Genomic DNA, 20,222 nt, shown 5'->3' with positions numbered 1-20,222 from the left:
ACACATAGAAAGCCTGCTATTTATTAGGTTAACTTAGAATGAGTGCTATTTTTTAGTGTGCATTAGTATTGCCATATGGTTTTTATGTTGAAGTGAAGCTTATTAACTGTTCTACTAAATCAGAGAAATGTATTAAATGTTTTTTAATTATTTGTTTGTTTTTCATTAAATGTTATTTTTCAAATTGTAATCAGTGAATTGCCTTATTGTCACAACAGTGTTGGATTATTTGTTCAAGTCATTTTTAACATACCCCTTTAAAAGTCAGCCAGTATTATACGCTTTTTGCACTTTTTATTTTGGGAAAATTTAAAATTTATTATTTAGGTTTAACACCAGATAGCCTTTGGTGCCTTCTCCAACCACCTTTTTCTTTTCTTTTTAGATATTATTGCACTAATTGTGAGAAGTGCAATTAGGAGAAAGGCATTTCTGGTTTAGCTTGTTCACAGCATACACACCCCTTTTTTGTACTTGCGTGGTTTTATTCTTAGTTATCAGGCTGTGATTTGGATAAATGTTTGGTGATTCACTTAAAGGACGAGTCAACACAGTAGATTTAGATAATCAACAAATGCAAGATAACAAGACAATGCAATAGCACTTAGTCTGAGCTTCAAATGAGCAGTAGATTTTTTTTCTGACAATTTTAAAAGTTATGTCTTTTTCCACTCCCCCTGTACCATGTGACAGCCATCAGCCAATCACAAATGCATACACGTACCATGTGACAGCCATCAGCCAATCACAAATGCATACACGTACCATGTGACAGCAATCAGCCATTCACAAATGCATGCACACTTATTCTTGCACGTGCTCAGTAGGAGCTGGTGACTCAAAAAGATTAAATATAAAAAGACTGTGCACATTTTGTTAATGGAAGTAAATTGGAAAGTTGTTTAAAATTGCATAATCTATCTGAAGAATTAAAGGTTAATTTTGATTCAGTGTCCCTTTAATCCCTTAATGACAAGTGACGTACCAGGTACGTCCTGCAAAAAACTTGCAGTTAGTGACAATGGACGTACCTGGTACGTCACTTGTCTAAGAGAGTGCTGGAAGCGATCGCAATCGCTTCCAGCAGCTCTCAGGGTATTGCAGTGATGCCTCGATATTGAGGCATCCTGCAATACCCTTTAGAAAGCATCCGATGCAGAGAGAGCCACTCTGTGGCCCTCTCTGCACCGGTAGCGATGGTGCCGGTTCGTTGGTGGGTGGGAGCGCAACAGGGAGGCGGGTGGGCGGCCCATCGCTACCCGGCATCCGGCTCCTGTAAGTGCAATGTGCACGCCGGGTGCCGGGAGCGTGCGGGGGCACGCATGCGCTTGCGCGTGCGGGTGCGCGTGCGCACGCGCGATTACCTACCCACACTGACACCAATGAGTGGGAAGAGGGGGGAAAAAGGAAATATATTAGGATCTGGGAGGGGGAGGGGGTTGGGGTATTGTGGGGGGCTGCTACACTACAGAAAAATTTAAACTATCAATAAAAGATTAAAAAAAAACACTTTTTTGGGGGGCAAATTGGGTACTGGCAGACAGCTGCCAGTACCCAAGATGGCGGCAATTAGGTAGGGGAGAGGGTTAGAGAGCTGGGGGGGGGGGGATCATGGAGGTTGGGGCTAAGGCAGGAGTCCATCACAGCTAAAACATTTTATTTTTTTTTATTAAAAAAAAGAAAAACTCCTTTTATTTAGTACTGGCAGACTTTCTGCCAGTACTTAAGATGGCGGGGACAATTGTGGGGTGGGGGAGGGAAGAGAACTGTTTGGGAGGGATCAGGGGGTGGGATGTGTCAGGTGGGAGGCTGATCTCTACCCTAAAGCTAAAATTAACCCTGCAAGCTCCCTACAAGCTACCTAATTTAACCCCTTAACTGCTGGGCATAATTTACGTGTGGTGCGCAGCAGCATTTAGCGGCCTTCTACTTACCAAAAAGCAACCCCAAAGCCATATAAGTCTGCTATTTCTGAACAAAGGGGATCCCAAAGAAGCATTTACAACCATTTGTGCCTTAATTGCAGAAGCTGTTTGTAAATAATTTCAGTGGGAAACCTAAAGTTTGTGACAAAATTTGTGAAAAAGTGAACTTTTTTTTTTATTTGATGACATTTGGCGGTGAAATGGTGGCATGAAATATACCAAAATGGGCCTAGATCAATACTTTGGGTTGTCTTCTAAAAAAATATATATACATGTCAAGGGATATTCAGGTATTCCTGACAGATATCAGGGTTCCAATGTAACTAGCGCTAATTTTGAAAAAAAGTTGTTTGGAAATAGCAAAGTGCTACTTGTATTTATGGCCCTATAACTTGCAAAAAAAGTAAAGAACATGTAAACATTGGGTATTTCTAAACTCAGGACAAAATTTAGAAACTATTTAGCATAGGTGTTTTTTGGTGATTGTAGATGTGTAACAGATTTTGGGGGTCAAAGTTAGAAAAAGTGTGTTTTTTTCAATTTTTTCCTCATATTTTATATTTTTTTTATAGGAAATTATAAGATATGATGAAAATAATGGTATCCTTAGAAAGTCCATTTAATGGCGAGAAAAACGGTATATAATATGTGTGGGTACAGTAAATGAGTAAGAGGGAAATTACAGCTAAACACAAACACTGCAGAAATGTAAAAATAGCCATTGTCATTAAGGGTAAGAAAATTGAAAAATGGTCCGGTCATTAAGGGGTTAATCTGGTTCACAGTCAACCTCTGAGTACCTTTCCAAACTAGTTTAAAGGGACAGTCTACTTGATTTATTATTGTTTAAAAAGAAAGATAACGCCTTTACTACCCATTCCCCAGCTTTTCACAACCAACATTCTTAATATACTTTATAACCTCTAAACATCTGCCTGTTTCTAAGTCCCTGCAGGCCTCCTCTTATCTCAGTGCATTTTATTAGCGTTTCACATCCAGACAGCTCTAGTTCATTTGTGCCATATAGATAACATTGTGCTCAATCCCGTGGAGATATTTATTAAGCAGCACCCTTTGGCTAAAATGCAGGTTTGTAAATAGCACTAAGATAAGGGAGCAGTCTGCAGAGGCTTAGATACAAGGTAATCACAGAGGTAAAAAGTGTCTTAAAATAACTGTGTTGGTTTTGCAAAACTGGGGAATGGGTAATAAAGGGATTATCTATCTTTTTAAACCATAACAATTCTGGAGCAGACTGTCCCTTTAAAGGGACATTTAACATCAAATTTAAATCTAACTTTAAAATTGATCAGAAAAAAAATATCTAATAATCGTTTAAAATTCAGACTAAGTGCGGTTGAATTGCCTTTGTATTATGTATTTGATGATTATGCAATTCTATGGTCATTTTACTTTTCATACCATGGATATACGTGTTGTCTAAAGATGCTGGTCAGTTAATTTAATAATAGTGGCTATAAAGAAATATTTCCCTTATTTTTTACTTGGTATCGAGGCTGGTATGGAAGTCTTTGGCCAGGTTGGATGCTTTTAATGTCTTGGTAAATGACTCCATATTTTATCATTATTATTGACCTCCGTTTCTCAGATTCCTCGGAAGGCTCCTGTAGAGCGTCCAGCCCGGGCAGCAGAGCGTGAGGCATTGGCGATGCAAGCAAAAAATAGGTTATATACACTTGTAGAGGATAGCGATGAAGAGGAGGAGAAGAAGGTGCAAAGCAAAGAAGACAAAAGGAAGAAAAAACATCTGAGGAAGAGGAAGAAAGAGGAGTCGGACAGTGAGAGCGAGGAGGAGCAGTACGTAAATGATGAGAATTTATGCTTCTTTGTGTCATTAAAGGGATATGAATCCCAAATGTTTTCTCTCATGATTCGGATAGAGCAGCAATTTTAAGGAACTTTCTAATTTACTTCTATTATCAAATTTTTCTTCGTTCTCTTTGTATCTTTATTTAAAAAAACAGGAATGTAAGCTTAAGAGCCGGCCCATTTTTGGTTCAGCACCCTACATTTAGCCACCAATCAGCAACCGCTACCCATCAGCACACGCTACATTTCTGCTTTTCCAAATAAAGATATCAGGAGAAAAAAGAAAAATTGATAATTGGAGTTAATTAGAAGTTGCTTAAAACTGCATTTTCTATCTGAATCAGGAAAGAGAAAAATTGGGTTTATTATCCCTTTAACACTTTGAGTGCTAAGCACTTTCCCACCTGGGTGCTAAGCTGTTTTAAATTTGTTTTTTTTTTGTTTTTTTTCCCATATACCCAAGACACTGTTGGAAAGGTTAGGCGATTACCTTTCCAACAAGAGGTCTTGGGGTCTGTAGCTGCTTAGATGGCTGAGATACAGGCTTCTAAGCAGCATGCCCCCTTTTCCTATACTTAACATTGTAATTTTGTCAATAAATTTGCGTGGTGACGTCACGACGCAAAACAGGATGCCCCGGCAATGCCCTTCACTATACAGACACGATCGCCGGGGTGGGAGCCCCCAGATCTCCATCAAGGTGGGAGAGTGCTAGCAACGGCTCAGAGCCATCATTAGCACCAGAGGGGGTAACTCTGAAGGGCAAGGTGTTTAAAGGGACATAAAACCCAAAATTGTTATTTCATGATTCAGATAGAACATACAATTTTAAACAACTTTCCAATGTACTTGTTTTTTTTTCAAATTTTCCTTGTTTTCTCGTTATTCTTTGTTGGCATGAAAAGCTCAGGAGGAGGAATGTAAGCTCAGGAGTGTGCACGTGTCTGCAGCACTATATGGCAGCAGTTTTGCAACAATGCTAAACATTAGCAAGATCACTAGATGGCAGCACTATTTCCTGTCATGTAGTACTAATGTTATACATTAGCAAGAGCACTAGATGGCAGCACTTTTTCCTGTCATGTAGTACTAATGTTATACATTAGCAAGAGCACTAGATGGCAGCACTATTTCCTGTCATGTAGTAATAATGTTATACATTAGCAAGAGCACTAGATGGCAGCACTATTTCCTGTCATGTAGTACTAATGTTATACATTAGCAAGAGCACTAGAGGGCAGCACTATTTCCTGTCATGTAGTACTAATGTTATACATTTGCAAGAGCACTTGATGGCAGCACTATTTCCTGTCATGTAGTACTAATGTTATACATTAGCAAGAGCACTAGAGGGCAGCACTATTTCCTGTCATGTAGTACTATTGTTATACATTAGCAAGAGCACTAGATGGCAGCACTTTTTCCTGTCATGTAGTACTAATGTTATACATTAGCAAGAGCACTAGATGGCAGCACTATTTCCTGTCATGTAGTAATAATGTTATACATTAGCAAGAGCACTAGATGGCAGCACTATTTCCTGTCATGTAGTATTAATGTTATACATTTGCAAGAGCACTAGAGAGCAGCACTATTTCCTGTCATGTAGTACTAATGTTATACATTTGCAAGAGCACTAGATGGCAGCACTATTTCCTGTCATGTAGTACTAATGTTATACATTAGCAAGAGCACTAGATGGCAGCACTATTTCCTGTCATGTAGTACTAATGTTATACATTTGCAAGAGCACTTGATGGCAGCACTATTTCCTGTCATGTAGTACTAATGTTATACATTAGCAAGAGCACTAGAGGGCAGCACTATTTCCTGTCATGTAGTACTAATGTTATACATTTGCAAGAGCACTAGATGGCAGCACTATTTCCTGTCATGTAGTACTAATGTTATACATTAGCAAGAGCACTTGATGGCAGCACTATTTCCTGTCATGTAGTACTAATGTTATACATTAGCAAGAGCACTAGATGGCAGCTCTATTTCCTGTCATGTTGTACTAATGTTATACATTAGCAAGATCACTAGATAGAAGCACTATTTCCTGTCATGTAGTACTAATGTTATACATTAGCAAGAGCACTAGATCACAGCACTATTTCCTGTCATGTTGTACTAATGTTATACATTAGCAAGAGCACTAGATGGCAGCACTATTTCCTGTCATGTAGTACTAATGTTATACATTAGCAAGAGCACTAGAGGGCAGCACTATTTCCTGTCATGTAGTACTAATCTTATACATTAGCAAGAGCATTAGATGGCAGCACTATTTCCTGTCATGTAGTACTAATGTTATACATTAGCAAGAGCACTAGATGGCAGCACTATTTCCTGTCATGTAGTGCTAATGTTATACACTAGCAAGAGCACTAGATGGCAGCACTATTTCCTGTAATTTAGTACTAATGTTATACATTAGCAAGAGCACTAGATGGCAGCACTATATCCTGTCATGTAGTACTAATATTATACATTAGCAAGAGCACTAGAGGGCAGCACTATTTCCTGTCATGTAGTACTAATATTATACATTAGCAAGAGCACTGGATGGCAGCACTATTTCCTGTCATGTAGTACTAATGTTATGCATTAGCAAGAGCACTAGATTGCAGCACTATTTCCTGTCATGTAGTACTAATGTTATATATTAGCAAGAGCACTAGAGGGCAGCACTATTTCCTGTCATGTAGTACTAATATTATACATTAGCAAGAGCACTAGATGGCAGCACTATTTCCTGTCATGTAGTACTAATGTTATATATTAGCATGAGCATTAGATGGCAGCACTATTTCCTGTCATTTAGTACTAATGTTATACATTAGCAAGAGCACTAGATGGCAGCACTATTTCCTGTCATGTAGTACTAATGTTATACATTAGCAAGAGCACTAGAGGGCAGCACTATTTCCTGTCATGTAGTACTAATGTTATACATTAGCAAGAGCACTAGAGGGCAGCGCTATTTCCTGTCATGTAGTACTAATGTTATACATTAGAAAGAGCACTAGAGGGCAGCGCTATTTCCTGTCATGTAGTACTAATGTTATATATTAGCATGAGCACTAGATGGCAGCACTATTTCCTGTCATTTAGTACTAATGTTATACATTAGCAAGAGCACTAGATGGCAGCACTATTTCCTGTCATGTAGTACTAATGTTATACATTAGCAACAGCACTAGAGGGCAGCACTATTTCCTGTCATGTAGTACTAATGTTATACATTAGCAAGAGCACTAGATGGCAGCACTATTTCCCGTCATGTAGTGCTAATGTTATACATTAGCAAGAGCACTAGAGGGCAGCACTATTTCCCGTCATGTAGTGCTAATGTTATACATTAGCAAGAGCACTAGAGGGCAGCACTATTTCCTGTCATGTAGTACTAATGTTATACATTAGCAAGAGCACTAGATGGCAGCACTATTTCCTGTCATGTAGTACTAATGTTATACATTAACAAGAGCACTAGATGGCAGCACTATTTCCTGTCATGTAGTACTAATGTTATACATTAGCAAGAGCACTAGATGGCAGCACTATTTCCTGTCATGTAGTACTAATGTTATATATTAGCAAGAGCACTAGATGGCAGCACTATTTCCTGTCATGTAGTACTAATGTTATATATTAGCAAGAGCACTAGAGGGCAGCACTATTTCCTGTCATGTAGTACTAATATTATACATTAGCAAGAGCACTAGATGGCAGCACTATTTCCTGTCATGTAGTACTAATGTTATATATTAGCATGAGCATTAGATGGCAGCACTATTTCCTGTCATTTAGTACTAATGTTATACATTAGCAAGAGCACTAGATGGCAGCACTATTTCCTGTCATGTAGTACTAATGTTATACATTAGCAAGAGCACTAGAGGGCAGCACTATTTCCTGTCATGTAGTACTAATGTTATACATTAGCAAGAGCACTAGAGGGCAGCGCTATTTCCTGTCATGTAGTACTAATGTTATACATTAGAAAGAGCACTAGAGGGCAGCGCTATTTCCTGTCATGTAGTACTAATGTTATATATTAGCATGAGCACTAGATGGCAGCACTATTTCCTGTCATTTAGTACTAATGTTATACATTAGCAAGAGCACTAGATGGCAGCACTATTTCCTGTCATGTAGTACTAATGTTATACATTAGCAACAGCACTAGAGGGCAGCACTATTTCCTGTCATGTAGTACTAATGTTATACATTAGCAAGAGCACTAGATGGCAGCACTATTTCCCGTCATGTAGTGCTAATGTTATACATTAGCAAGAGCACTAGAGGGCAGCACTATTTCCCGTCATGTAGTGCTAATGTTATACATTAGCAAGAGCACTAGAGGGCAGCACTATTTCCTGTCATGTAGTACTAATGTTATACATTAGCAAGAGCACTAGATGGCAGCACTATTTCCTGTCATGTAGTACTAATGTTATACATTAACAAGAGCACTAGATGGCAGCACTATTTCCTGTCATGTAGTACTAATGTTATACATTAGCAAGAGCACTAGATGGCAGCACTATTTCCTGTCATGTAGTACTAATGTTATACATTAGCAAGAGCATTAGATGGCAGCACTATTTCCTGTCATGTAGTACTAATGTTATATATTAGCAAGAGCACTAGATGGCAGCACTATTTCCTGTCATGTAGTACTAATGTTATACATTAGCAAGAGCACTAGATGGCAGCACTATTTCCTGTCATGTGGTACTAATGTTATACATTAGCAAGAGCACTAGATGGCAGCACTATATCCTGTCATGTAGTACTAATGTTATACATTAGCAAGAGCACTAGATGGCAGCACTATTTCCTGTCATGTAGTACTAATGTTATACATTAGCAAGAGCACTAGATGGCAGCACTATTTCCTGTCATTTAGTACTAATGTTATACATTAGCAAGAGCACTAGATGGCAGCACTATATCCTGTCATGTAGTACTAATATTATACATTAGCAAGAGCACTAGAGGGCAGCACTATTTCCTGTCATGTAGTACTAATATTATACATTAGCAAGAGCACTAGATGGCAGCACTATTTCCTGTCATGTAGTACTAATGTTATATATTAGCATGAGCACTAGATGGCAGCACTATTTCCTGTCATTTAGTACTAATGTTATACATTAGCAAGAGCACTAGATGGCAGCACTATTTCCTGTCATGTAGTACTAATGTTATACATTAGCAAGAGCATTAGATGGCAGCACTATTTCCTGTCATGTAGTACTAATGTTATATATTAGCAAGAGCACTAGATGGCAGCACTATTTCCTGTCATGTAGTGCTAATGTTATACATTAGCAAGAGCACTAGATGGCAGCACTATTTCCTGTGTTACTAATGTTATACATTAGCAAGAGCACTAGATGGCAGCACTATATCCTGTCATGTAGTACTAATGTTATACATTAGCAAGAGCACTAGATGGCAGCGCTATTTCCTGTCATGTAGTACTAATGTTATACATTAGCAAGAGCACTAGATGGCAGCGCTATTTCCTGTCATGTAGTACTAATGTTATACATTAGCAAGAGCACTAGATGGCAGCGCTATTTCCTGTCATGTAGTACTAATGTTATACATTAGCAAGAGCACTAGATGGCAGCACTATTTCCTGTCATGTAGTACTAATGTTATATATTAGCAAGAGCACTAGTGGGCAGCACTATTTCCTGTCATGTAGTACTAATATTATACATTAGCAAGAGCACTAGATGGCAGCACTATTTCCTGTCATGTAGTACTAATGTTATATATTAGCATGAGCATTAGATGGCAGCACTATTTCCTGTCATTTAGTACTAATGTTATACATTAGCAAGAGCACTAGATGGCAGCACTATTTCCTGTCATGTAGTACTAATGTTATACATTAGCAAGAGCACTAGAGGGCAGCACTATTTCCTGTCATGTAGTACTAATGTTATACATTAGCAAGAGCACTAGAGGGCAGCGCTATTTCCTGTCATGTAGTACTAATGTTATACATTAGAAAGAGCACTAGAGGGCAGCGCTATTTCCTGTCATGTAGTACTAATGTTATATATTAGCATGAGCACTAGATGGCAGCACTATTTCCTGTCATTTAGTACTAATGTTATACATTAGCAAGAGCACTAGATGGCAGCACTATTTCCTGTCATGTAGTACTAATGTTATACATTAGCAACAGCACTAGAGGGCAGCACTATTTCCTGTCATGTAGTACTAATGTTATACATTAGCAAGAGTACTAGATGGCAGCACTATTTCCCGTCATGTAGTGCTAATGTTATACATTAGCAAGAGCACTAGAGGGCAGCACGATTTCCCGTCATGTAGTGCTAATGTTATACATTACATACAAAGAGAGAAGCGCTCTACCAGGAACGAACAACAGCTCAGTGGCTTGTTCTATGGCGATTTACCACCCGGAAGCAGCCTCTTTTAGACCAGTGTGCTTTTCACAGAAGAAAACTTTCCTGAAGTATATCAGTCTGATCCCGCCAAGTAAGGTCAGTCCAGCCCCGAAATACCAGGCAATTCTCCTCTGAACAAGGAACATGACAACCCCAGACGATCGTTTCGGCCTTCTATGGGCCTCGTCAGTGAGGTGCAGCCACATTCCTCTAAGCACACTGGGCAAGGAGTCCACGTCTGGTTTCCCCCATCACCCATAGGGAGACTTCCCCAGGGTCATAATAATTTGCATACAAAGAGAGAAGCGCTCTACCAGGAACGAACAACAGCTCAGTGGCTTGTTCTATGGCGATTTACCACCCGGAAGCAGCCTCTTTTAGACCAGTGTGCTTTTCACAGAAGAAAACTTTCCTGAAGTATATCAGTCTGATCCCGCCAAGTAAGGTCAGTCCAGCCCCGAAATACCAGGCAATTCTCCTCTGAACAAGGAACATGACAACCCCAGACGATCGTTTCGGCCTCCTATGGGCCTCGTCAGTGAGGTGCAGCCACATTCCTCTAAGCACACTGGGCAAGGAGTCCACGTCTGGTTTCCCCCATCACCCATAGGGAGACTTCCCCAGGGTCATAATAATTTGCATACAAAGAGAGAAGCGCTCTACCAGGAACGAACAACAGCTCAGTGGCTTGTTCTATGGCGATTTACCACCCGGAAGCAGCCTCTTTTAGACCAGTGTGCTTTTCACAGAAGAAAACTTTCCTGAAGTATATCAGTCTGATCCCGCCAAGTAAGGTCAGTCCAGCCCCGAAATACCAGGCAATTCTCCTCTGAACAAGGAACATGACAACCCCAGACGATCGTTTCGGCCTCCTATGGGCCTCGTCAGTGAGGTGCAGCCACATTCCTCTAAGCACACTGGGCAAGGAGTCCACGTCTGGTTTCCCCCATCACCCATAGGGAGACTTCCCCAGGGTCATAATAATTTGCATACAAAGAGAGAATCGCTCTACCAGGAACGAACAACAGCTCAGTGGCTTGTTCTATGGCGATTTACCACCCGAAAGCAGCCTCTTTTAGACCAGTGTGCTTTTCACAGAAGAAAACTTTCCTGAAGTATATCAGTCTGATCCCGCCAAGTAAGGTCAGTCCAGCCCCGAAATACCAGGCAATTCTCCTCTGAACAAGGAACATGACAACCCCAGACGATCGTTTCGGCCTCCTATGGGCCTCGTCAGTGAGGTGCAGCCACATTCCTCTAAGCACACTGGGCAAGGAGTCCACGTCTGGTTTCCCCCATCACCCATAGGGAGACTTCCCCAGGGTCATAATAATTTGCATACAAAGAGAGAAGCGCTCTACCAGGAACGAACAACAGCTCAGTGGCTTGTTCTATGGCGATTTACCACCCGGAAGCAGCCTCTTTTAGACCAGTGTGCTTTTCACAGAAGAAAACTTTCCTGAAGTATATCAGTCTGATCCCGCCAAGTAAGGTCAGTCCAGCCCCGAAATACCAGGCAATTCTCCTCTGAACAAGGAACATGACAACCCCAGACGATCGTTTCGGCCTCCTATGGGCCTCGTCAGTGAGGTGCAGCCACATTCCTCTAAGCACACTGGGCAAGGAGTCCACGTCTGGTTTCCCCCATCACCCATAGGGAGACTTCCCCAGGGTCATAATAATTTGCATACAAAGAGAGAAGCGCTCTACCAGGAACGAACAACAGCTCAGTGGCTTGTTCTATGGCGATTTACCACCCGGAAGCAGCCTCTTTTAGACCAGTGTGCTTTTCACAGAAGAAAACTTTCCTGAAGTATATCAGTCTGATCCCGCCAAGTAAGGTCAGTCCAGCCCCGAAATACCAGGCAATTCTCCTCTGAACAAGGAACATGACAACCCCAGACGATCGTGTCGGCCTCCTATGGGCCTCGTCAGTGAGGTGCAGCCACATTCCTCTAAGCACACTGGGCAAGGAGTCCACGTCTGGTTTCCCCCATCACCCATAGGGAGACTTCCCCAGGGTCATAATAATTTGCATACAAAGAGAGAAGCGCTCTACCAGGAACGAACAACAGCTCAGTGGCTTGTTCTATGGCGATTTACCACCCGGAAGCAGCCTCTTTTAGACCAGTGTGCTTTTCACAGAAGAAAACTTTCCTGAAGTATATCAGTCTGATCCCGCCAAGTAAGGTCAGTCCAGCCCCGAAATACCAGGCAATTCTCCTCTGAACAAGGAACATGACAACCCCAGACGATCGTTTCGGCCTCCTATGGGCCTCGTCAGTGAGGTGCAGCCACATTCCTCTAAGCACACTGGGCAAGGAGTCCACGTCTGGTTTCCCCCATCACCCATAGGGAGACTTCCCCAGTGGCAGCACTATATCCTGTCATGTAGTACTAATGTTATACATTAGCAAGAGCACTAGATGGCAGCACTATTTCCTGTCATGTAGTACTAATGTTATACATTAGCAAGAGCACTAGATGGCAGCAGTATTTCCTGTCATTTAGTACTAATGTTATACATTAGCAAGAGCACTAGATGGCAGCACTATATCCTGTCATGTACTACTAATATTATACATTAGCAAGAGCACTAGAGGGCAGCACTATTTCCTGTCATGTAGTACTAATATTATACATTAGCAAGAGCACTAGATGGCAGCACTATTTCCTGTCATGTAGTACTAATGTTATATATTAGCATGAGCACTAGATGGCAGCACTATTTCCTGTCATTTAGTACTAATGTTATACATTAGCAAGAGCACTAGATGGCAGCACTATTTCCTGTCATGTAGTACTAATGTTATACATTAGCAAGAGCATTAGATGGCAGCACTATTTCCTGTCATGTAGTACTAATGTTATATATTAGCAAGAGCACTAGATGGCAGCACTATTTCCTGTCATGTAGTGCTAATGTTATACAGTAGCAAGAGCACTAGATGGCAGCACTATTTCCTGTCATGTGGTACTAATGTTATACATTAGCAAGAGCACTAGATGGCAGCACTATATCCTGACATGTAGTACTAATGTTATACATTAGCAAGAGCACTAGATGGCAGCGCTATTTCCTGTCATGTAGTACTAATGTTATACATTAGCAAGAGCACTAGATGGCAGCGCTATTTCCTGTCATGTAGTACTAATGTTATACATTAGCAAGAGCACTAGATGGCAGCACTATTTCCTGTCATTTAGTACTAATGTTATACATTAGCAAGAGCACTAGATGGCAGCACTATATCCTGTCATGTAGTACTAATATTATACATTAGCAAGAGCACTAGAGGGCAGCACTATTTCCTGTCATGTAGTGCTAATATTATACATTAGCAAGAGCACTAGATGGCAGCACTATTTCCTGTCATGTAGTACTAATGTTATATATTAGCAAGAGCACTAGAAGGCAGCACTATTTCCTTTCATGTAGTACTAATGTTATGCATTAGCAAGAGCACTAGATTGCAGCACTATTTCCTGTCATGTAGTACTAATGTTATATATTAGCAAGAGCACTAGAGAGCAGCACTATTTCCTGTCATGTAGTACTAATATTATACATTAGCAAGAGCACTAGATGGCAGCACTATTTCCTGTCATGTAGTACTAATGTTATATATTAGCATGAGCACTAGATGGCAGCACTATTTCCTGTCATTTAGTACTAATGTTATACATTAGCAAGAGCACTAGATGGCAGCACTATTTCCTGTCATTTAGTACTAATGTTATACATTAGCAAGAGCACTAGATGGCAGCACTATTTCCTGTCATGTAGTACTAATGTTATACATTAGCAAGAGCACTAGAGGGCAGCACTATTTCCTGTCATGTAGTACTAATGTTATACATTAGCAAGAGCACTAGAGGGCAGCGCTATTTCCTATCATGTAGTACTAATATTATACATTAGCAAGAGCACTAGAGGGCAGCGCTATTTCCTGTCATGTAGTACTAATGTTATATATTAGCATGAGCACTAGATGGCAGCACTATTTCCTGTCATTTAGTACTAATGTTATACATTAGCAAGAGCACTAGATGGCAGCACTATTTCCTGTCATGTAGTACTAATGTTGTATATTAGCATGAGCACTAGATGGCAGCACTATTTCCTGTCATGTAGTACTATTGTTATACATTAGCAAGAGCACTAGATGTCAGCACTATTTCCTGTCATGTAGTACTAATGTTATACATTAGCAAGAGCACTAGATGGCAGCACTATTTCCTGTCATTTAGTACTAATGTTATACATTAGCAAGAGCACTAGATGGCAGCACTATTTCCTGTCATGTAGTGCCCCAGACAAAGAATAACATGAGAACCAAGTAAATTTGATAATAGAAGTGAATTGGAAACTTTTTTTAAACTGTATTCTCTATCTGAATTGTGAAAGAAAAAATCTGCACTTCATGTCCCTTTAAAAGGACAGTAACCACTTTAAGATTGTAATATAAAATGCTTAAATATCCATAGTAAAATAACTTTGCCATTTATACTTTCATTTTCTTTTGATGCACCACTAAAGTCAAAATTAAACTTTTATGATTCATATACAGCATGTAATTTTATGAGACATTCCAATTTATTTCTATTATACAATTGTGTACAGTCTTTTTATATTTTACACTTTTTGTGACACCAGCTCCTACTGAGCATGTGCAAGAGTTCAGTGTATACATTTTTGAATCTGTGATTGGCTGATGACTCTCACATGGAATAGGGGGCCGGCAAATTAAAGTCAATTTTAATTTTGTAAAAAAAAAAAAATCCATTGCTCATTTAAACTTCAGAGTAAATTCTATTGTGTTGTATTTTTAGTATGCGTTTGTTGGTTATGCAATTCTACTGTGTTTGTCTTTTTCCAGTCCTGATCAATGAAAGAGCACCTGGTAAGATCCTAATCCTGTCCCTAATTTGCAGTTTTCTTATCTTTTCTGCTGATGCCAAACCATTTATATTTTGCTATCACAATTACAGTGGTGAACCCTGTCTTCTGCAGACTCAGGTCGGAATCGGCTCCACTAAATAAAGAAATTGGTGGTTGGGGTTTGATCATTGAAAAATAATTGCAGCAAGCAAGGAATTAAAGGGACAGTAAAGTCAAAATTAAATAGACACAGAATACAATTTAAACAACTCTCCAATTGACGTCTATTATGGAATTTGCTTAATTTTTTTGTATCCTTTGTTATAGAAGCAGCAATGCTCTTCTGTGTGCTAGCTGAACACAGGTGAGCCAATAACACAAGGCATATATTTGCATCCACTAATCAGCAGCTCCTGAGCCTACTAGGTGTGCTTTTCAACAAAGGATACCAAGAGAGCAAAATAAATTAAATAATATAAGTAAATTGGAAATCTGGGTTTCATGTTCTTTGAATCTGTTCTATTAATGTTCAGACTCTGCTGATATGTTAATCTATTTGGAAGACTGAAGAAAAATGCTAGAATTACAAGGTCTTTAATGTCCTTTTTAAGATTTGTAGCCTGAAACATCAGCTGTTTACTGTTTTGTTGTTTGAAGGTCAGGGGCAGCAGTCCTGCATAGTTTGCTCTACTCTTTGAGTACTAATCAAATTGAAGTGCTGTGCTCTCACCAGAAAACGTTGCCTCCCTATGACTGCAGGTTTGCGCAAGAGAATCTGCAGTCAGGATTTATCAAGCAGCGGTAATCAGACCACTGCTTCCCGAATCCCTACCCTCTTCTCCAACTCTTAGGTGGAGAATTTAAAACTCCACGGTCTTGTCAGACTGGAAGATTGACAGCTCCTGCCCACGTGTGATTGTCTGTGCGCAAGCAGGGTAGAAGGGATTGCGCGCAAGCACTAAATAGCGCTCGTGTGCAATGTTAAATTCCGGCAGAGGATTGCTGCCCTCCAGAGGCGTGCTGGGGCAGACAGGGGCTCGAATATGTCCGCCCTTGCTTGATAAATCGATCCCTGTGTGTTATTTTTATCAGGTATAACCATACACTAAATGGACCTGTGATTTTGTTTTAATTCTTTAGGATGTCACAAGTGTTACTTTTTATTCCATCAGGTCCCGCAAGGTGCCCTCTCCTATCAACGTATCAGATGATGATGAAGAAGAGAAAGAGGAAAGGGAGCGACTGAAGGATATCGAGGAGAGAGATGCCTTTGCCGAAAGAGTGAAGCAAAAAGATAAAGAAAAGACCAGAAATATTGTAGAACGATCAGACAAAAAGGTTGGTTAAAGCACTAGGATTAAAAGAAAAGTCAAAACTAAACTTTCATGATTCAGATAGAGTATACAAATTTTTTAATTTTTTTTATTTACATCCATCTTCAAAATGTGCACAGTTTTCCTTTATATGCACACTTTCTGAGGTGAGTGCTTAGTATATGTGTTATGTGATTGGCTGATGGTTGTCACATAATACAGGGGAGGGAAAATAGAATTAAAGGGACATGAATCACATTTGTTTTTCTTTCACGGTTCAGATAGAGAATACAATTTTGAAAAAACTTTCTAATTTACTTCTATTATCTTATTTACTTCATTCATTATGTATCTTTTGTTGAAGAAATAGCAATGCACATGGGTGAGCCAATCACACCAGGCATCTATGTGCAGCTCCTGAGTCTATCATGATATGCTATTCAACAAAGGACACCAAGAGATTGAAACAAATTAGATAATAGAATTAAATTGGAATTTTTGTAAAATTGCATGCTTTCTCTAAATCACGAAAGAAAACATTGGGTTTCATGTCCCTTTAAGTATTAAAGGTGCCAGAAAAAATCTACTACTCTTTTGAAATTAAGTGGTATTGCCTTTTCTCTTTATTATGCATTTGTTGATTATGCATTTCTACTGTATTCAAAGGACCATTAAATGCAGTAGAATTATATAATTAACAGGTGCATAATAAAAAAACAAGGCAATAACACTTACTCTGAATTTCAAATAAGCAGTAGATTTTTTTCTGACAGTTTTCTTTTCCCCCCCATTTCACAGCGCCCTCTATCATGTGACAACCATCAGCCAATCAGACTTAGTGTATGTATACACTGTGAACTTATGCACATGCTCAGATCGATGACAATCTGGCTTCCTCCAATGGTTGTGTGACCCCTTTGGCTCCAGCTCGTGAGGCAACGCAACCATTGGAGAAGGCTGGATCGTCCTCTATATGCTAATGAAAGCAGGAGCTGCAGGCGAAAGATCGGCGGTATGTTTATTTAAAAAAATAAGTGTCTTTGTAAAGTTTAATGAATGAAAGTGCCCCTGTTTTTAAGATTATTTTTAGATACCGGTTACTTATTCATTAAACTTTACAATCACTTTAAGATATTTTTGTTTACACTTGGTTCCATCCGTTCTCCAAACTGTCCCATTTTACAGGTGCAAATATTCCGAAAATTCAAACCTTTTTTCCAGTCCCAAGCAGTTTGGATAAAGGGTTTTCTACCTGTACATGTTTTAGGAGATGAAAGATTAAAATGTAATTTATATTTATACATTTTTTCAGGCTTATGAAGAAGCTCAGAAGAGGCTTAAACTGGCTGAAGAAGATCGCAAACAAATGGTATGTTCCAGCATTTTTATTATCGGTGTAGATGTGTCATGAATACACAAATTGGTGTTGTTACTCCATATAGTCATAAAGCACAGTATATCCACGGTCATTAATACTACGTGTTGTCCTAAAGGTGCCTGAGCTGCGTAAGAAGTCCCGAAGGGAGTATTTAACTAAGAGGCAGCAGGAGAAGATGGACGATTTGGACGCAGAGATTGCGGATGAAGAGTATCTGTTTTCCGATCTCAAACTGACAACCGTTGAAAAAACTCAGCTAGAATATAAGCGGAAAGTGCGTGACCTTGCTAAGGAGTACAAGAAAGCTGGGGAGAAGGAACGGATGGAAAAACACGATCGTTACTTTATGCCAGAGGAAAACAGAAGCAAGGTGAGACCTCTTCCTCACAGGATTATGATGCGCAGTTGGGAAACATGTTTTGTTTTGGGGGGTTTTAAATCGTAAGATTAACCCCTTCCCGCCATTAGTATGTTCCATGCAGTCCTAACTGTGCTGGGCTTCAGAGCGTTTGGACAGCATGGAAGGTCCTAGCCGCTTGCTAAATGGGATTGTGGGCTGGAGGGCGTGCCTAACGTCATAGACACTCTGCCCTGACCCGATCCCATCATTTCAATTTTTACTTACTTGTTTACATTGGAACTTTTTTTCAAATGTGGACAATATGTCCCTTCAGGAAAGGGTTAAAAAGCATTTTAAAGTGATGATTTAAAAATTACAGAGAATGTAAATTTTGTATTAGTGACTTTATTAAAGGGCATGTTGTAATTCATTAGAGCATGTCATTTTGGACTAGTGACCCTGCACTGCTATGTGTTTAACCACTGCAAAAGGGGTTAAACACACAGTAGAAGAACCACTCAGGATCTGCAGAGCACTTGTGGTCCAAAGCAGAAACTGACACTGAAAGGTTTTAAAGTTATCCACTTGCTATACGTATAATACAAATGCGAGTTGTTCTACATCAGGAATGCACCAATAACCATGTTATCTCTTAAAGCTAGTTACATCTTCATTCCTTAAATGTTTTCCCCTTTAATTTGTTCCCAATGATCCATTTCACCAGCTAGAGTGTATTAAAATGTTTACAAATTGCTCCTTTATCTTTATTTTGTTATTCAAAATAGCCTTTGGTATCCACACCTATACTGAAAAGTTTAATACTTCAGTAGTAGCTAAAAAAAGGCCAGCTAGAGAAATTACACTCCCAGTGGGAGGTAGGGTATATAAGTAATAAAATGTTAATTTTCAATTGTTTTCTCAAGTATTGGGCTTTGATTTAAAAAACAACCCAGATACCATAAGGAAGCAGAAGTGTGTATGGAAATTGGTAAATGAAGGAGATCTGATTTCTTTGCAAGATCAGCACATTTTAATGGTTTGCGGTGTCAAAGAGCAAAATCAACTATTTCATATGTAAAAATAAAGACAAATGAATATTTTCTCGTACATTTTATACTCTGCTGCAGGTAACACTTTAAGAGTAAACATATTTTACAGTACACTGTCCCTTTAACTATCATGGGAGGCTGATAAAGGGATAGAGTAAGCAGCTTGAGATTGTAATATAAATGTGTAGTAAGCAATATACTTTCAATATTTATTTTGTCCCCTTTTCTTGTATTTGAACTCTGAAAATTGTGGGCTTTCCAATTCCTCTGCGTTTTTATAAAGTAACGGGTGCCTTCAAGTTGAAACATAGGTTAGCCTTATCTATTCTCTTCTGCTGAGGACACCTAGGGACATATAAAATATTTAAACATTGGTTTTGTGGGATATTGCAACGTTAAAGGGACTTTAAACTCTTAAGAAAAAAAATTACTTTAACAGTATATTCCAAACAGCCATTGTTTTTCAGAGTTTAAGAAATCTTGGGATACAACGTTTTGCTCACTGGGCATCAGCAGGAAGTACTTAACAACCAGTGAGCCTACACAGGAAGTACCTAGCCGACCATGAGTATTAGCAGGAAGTACCTTTCAGCCAATGAGTATTAATAGGAAGTACACAATTGATACAACTGTATTAGTTTCAATTTAAAGGGATAGTAAAGCCTTGTGTGCAAAACAGGATAAAAAGCTAAATCTGTAACCTAGGTTTTGTTGAAAATGTTACAAATTGACAAAACCAGATATTCACAGCATTTTAAAGAAAGCCCAGGTTACAGATTTAGCTTTTTATCCGCTTTTGAGAGTGTCCCTTTAAAGGGATATATCACCCCAAAAATGTATTTTGTGATTCAGACAGGACATACAATTATAAAAAAGCTTCCAATTTACTTCTATTATCAAATTTTCTTCGTTTCCATGATATTCTTTGTTGAAGAGATACCTAGGTAGACATTTGGAGCACTACGTGACAGGAAATAATGCTGCCATCTAGTTCTCTTGCAAATGGAAAACATTCTTGCAAAACTGCTTTTCAACAAATGACACCAAGAGAACAAAGTAAATTAGAAC

General features: G+C 39.3%; 1 protein-coding gene across 2 annotated transcripts in view; it reads left to right on the top strand.

Annotated features, from left to right (window-relative positions):
* The window catches only part of DHX16 (DEAH-box helicase 16), a 41,148-nt gene that overhangs the window by 7,921 nt on the left and 13,005 nt on the right, over positions 1-20,222 (top strand). For both annotated transcript variants that reach the window (XM_053722051.1, XM_053722052.1), the window contains 4 exons: positions 3,535-3,743; positions 16,247-16,412; positions 17,700-17,756; positions 17,881-18,135. In XM_053722051.1, the coding sequence (XP_053578026.1) occupies positions 3,535-3,743; positions 16,247-16,412; positions 17,700-17,756; positions 17,881-18,135 (687 nt within the window). The remainder of the gene's footprint in view (positions 1-3,534; positions 3,744-16,246; positions 16,413-17,699; positions 17,757-17,880; positions 18,136-20,222) is intronic.

The sequence above is a fragment of the Bombina bombina genome, chromosome 7 (genome assembly GCF_027579735.1).
Source record: "Bombina bombina isolate aBomBom1 chromosome 7, aBomBom1.pri, whole genome shotgun sequence".
NCBI lineage: Eukaryota > Metazoa > Chordata > Amphibia > Anura > Bombinatoridae > Bombina > Bombina bombina.
This window is presented reverse-complemented; position numbering and strand designations above follow the sequence as displayed.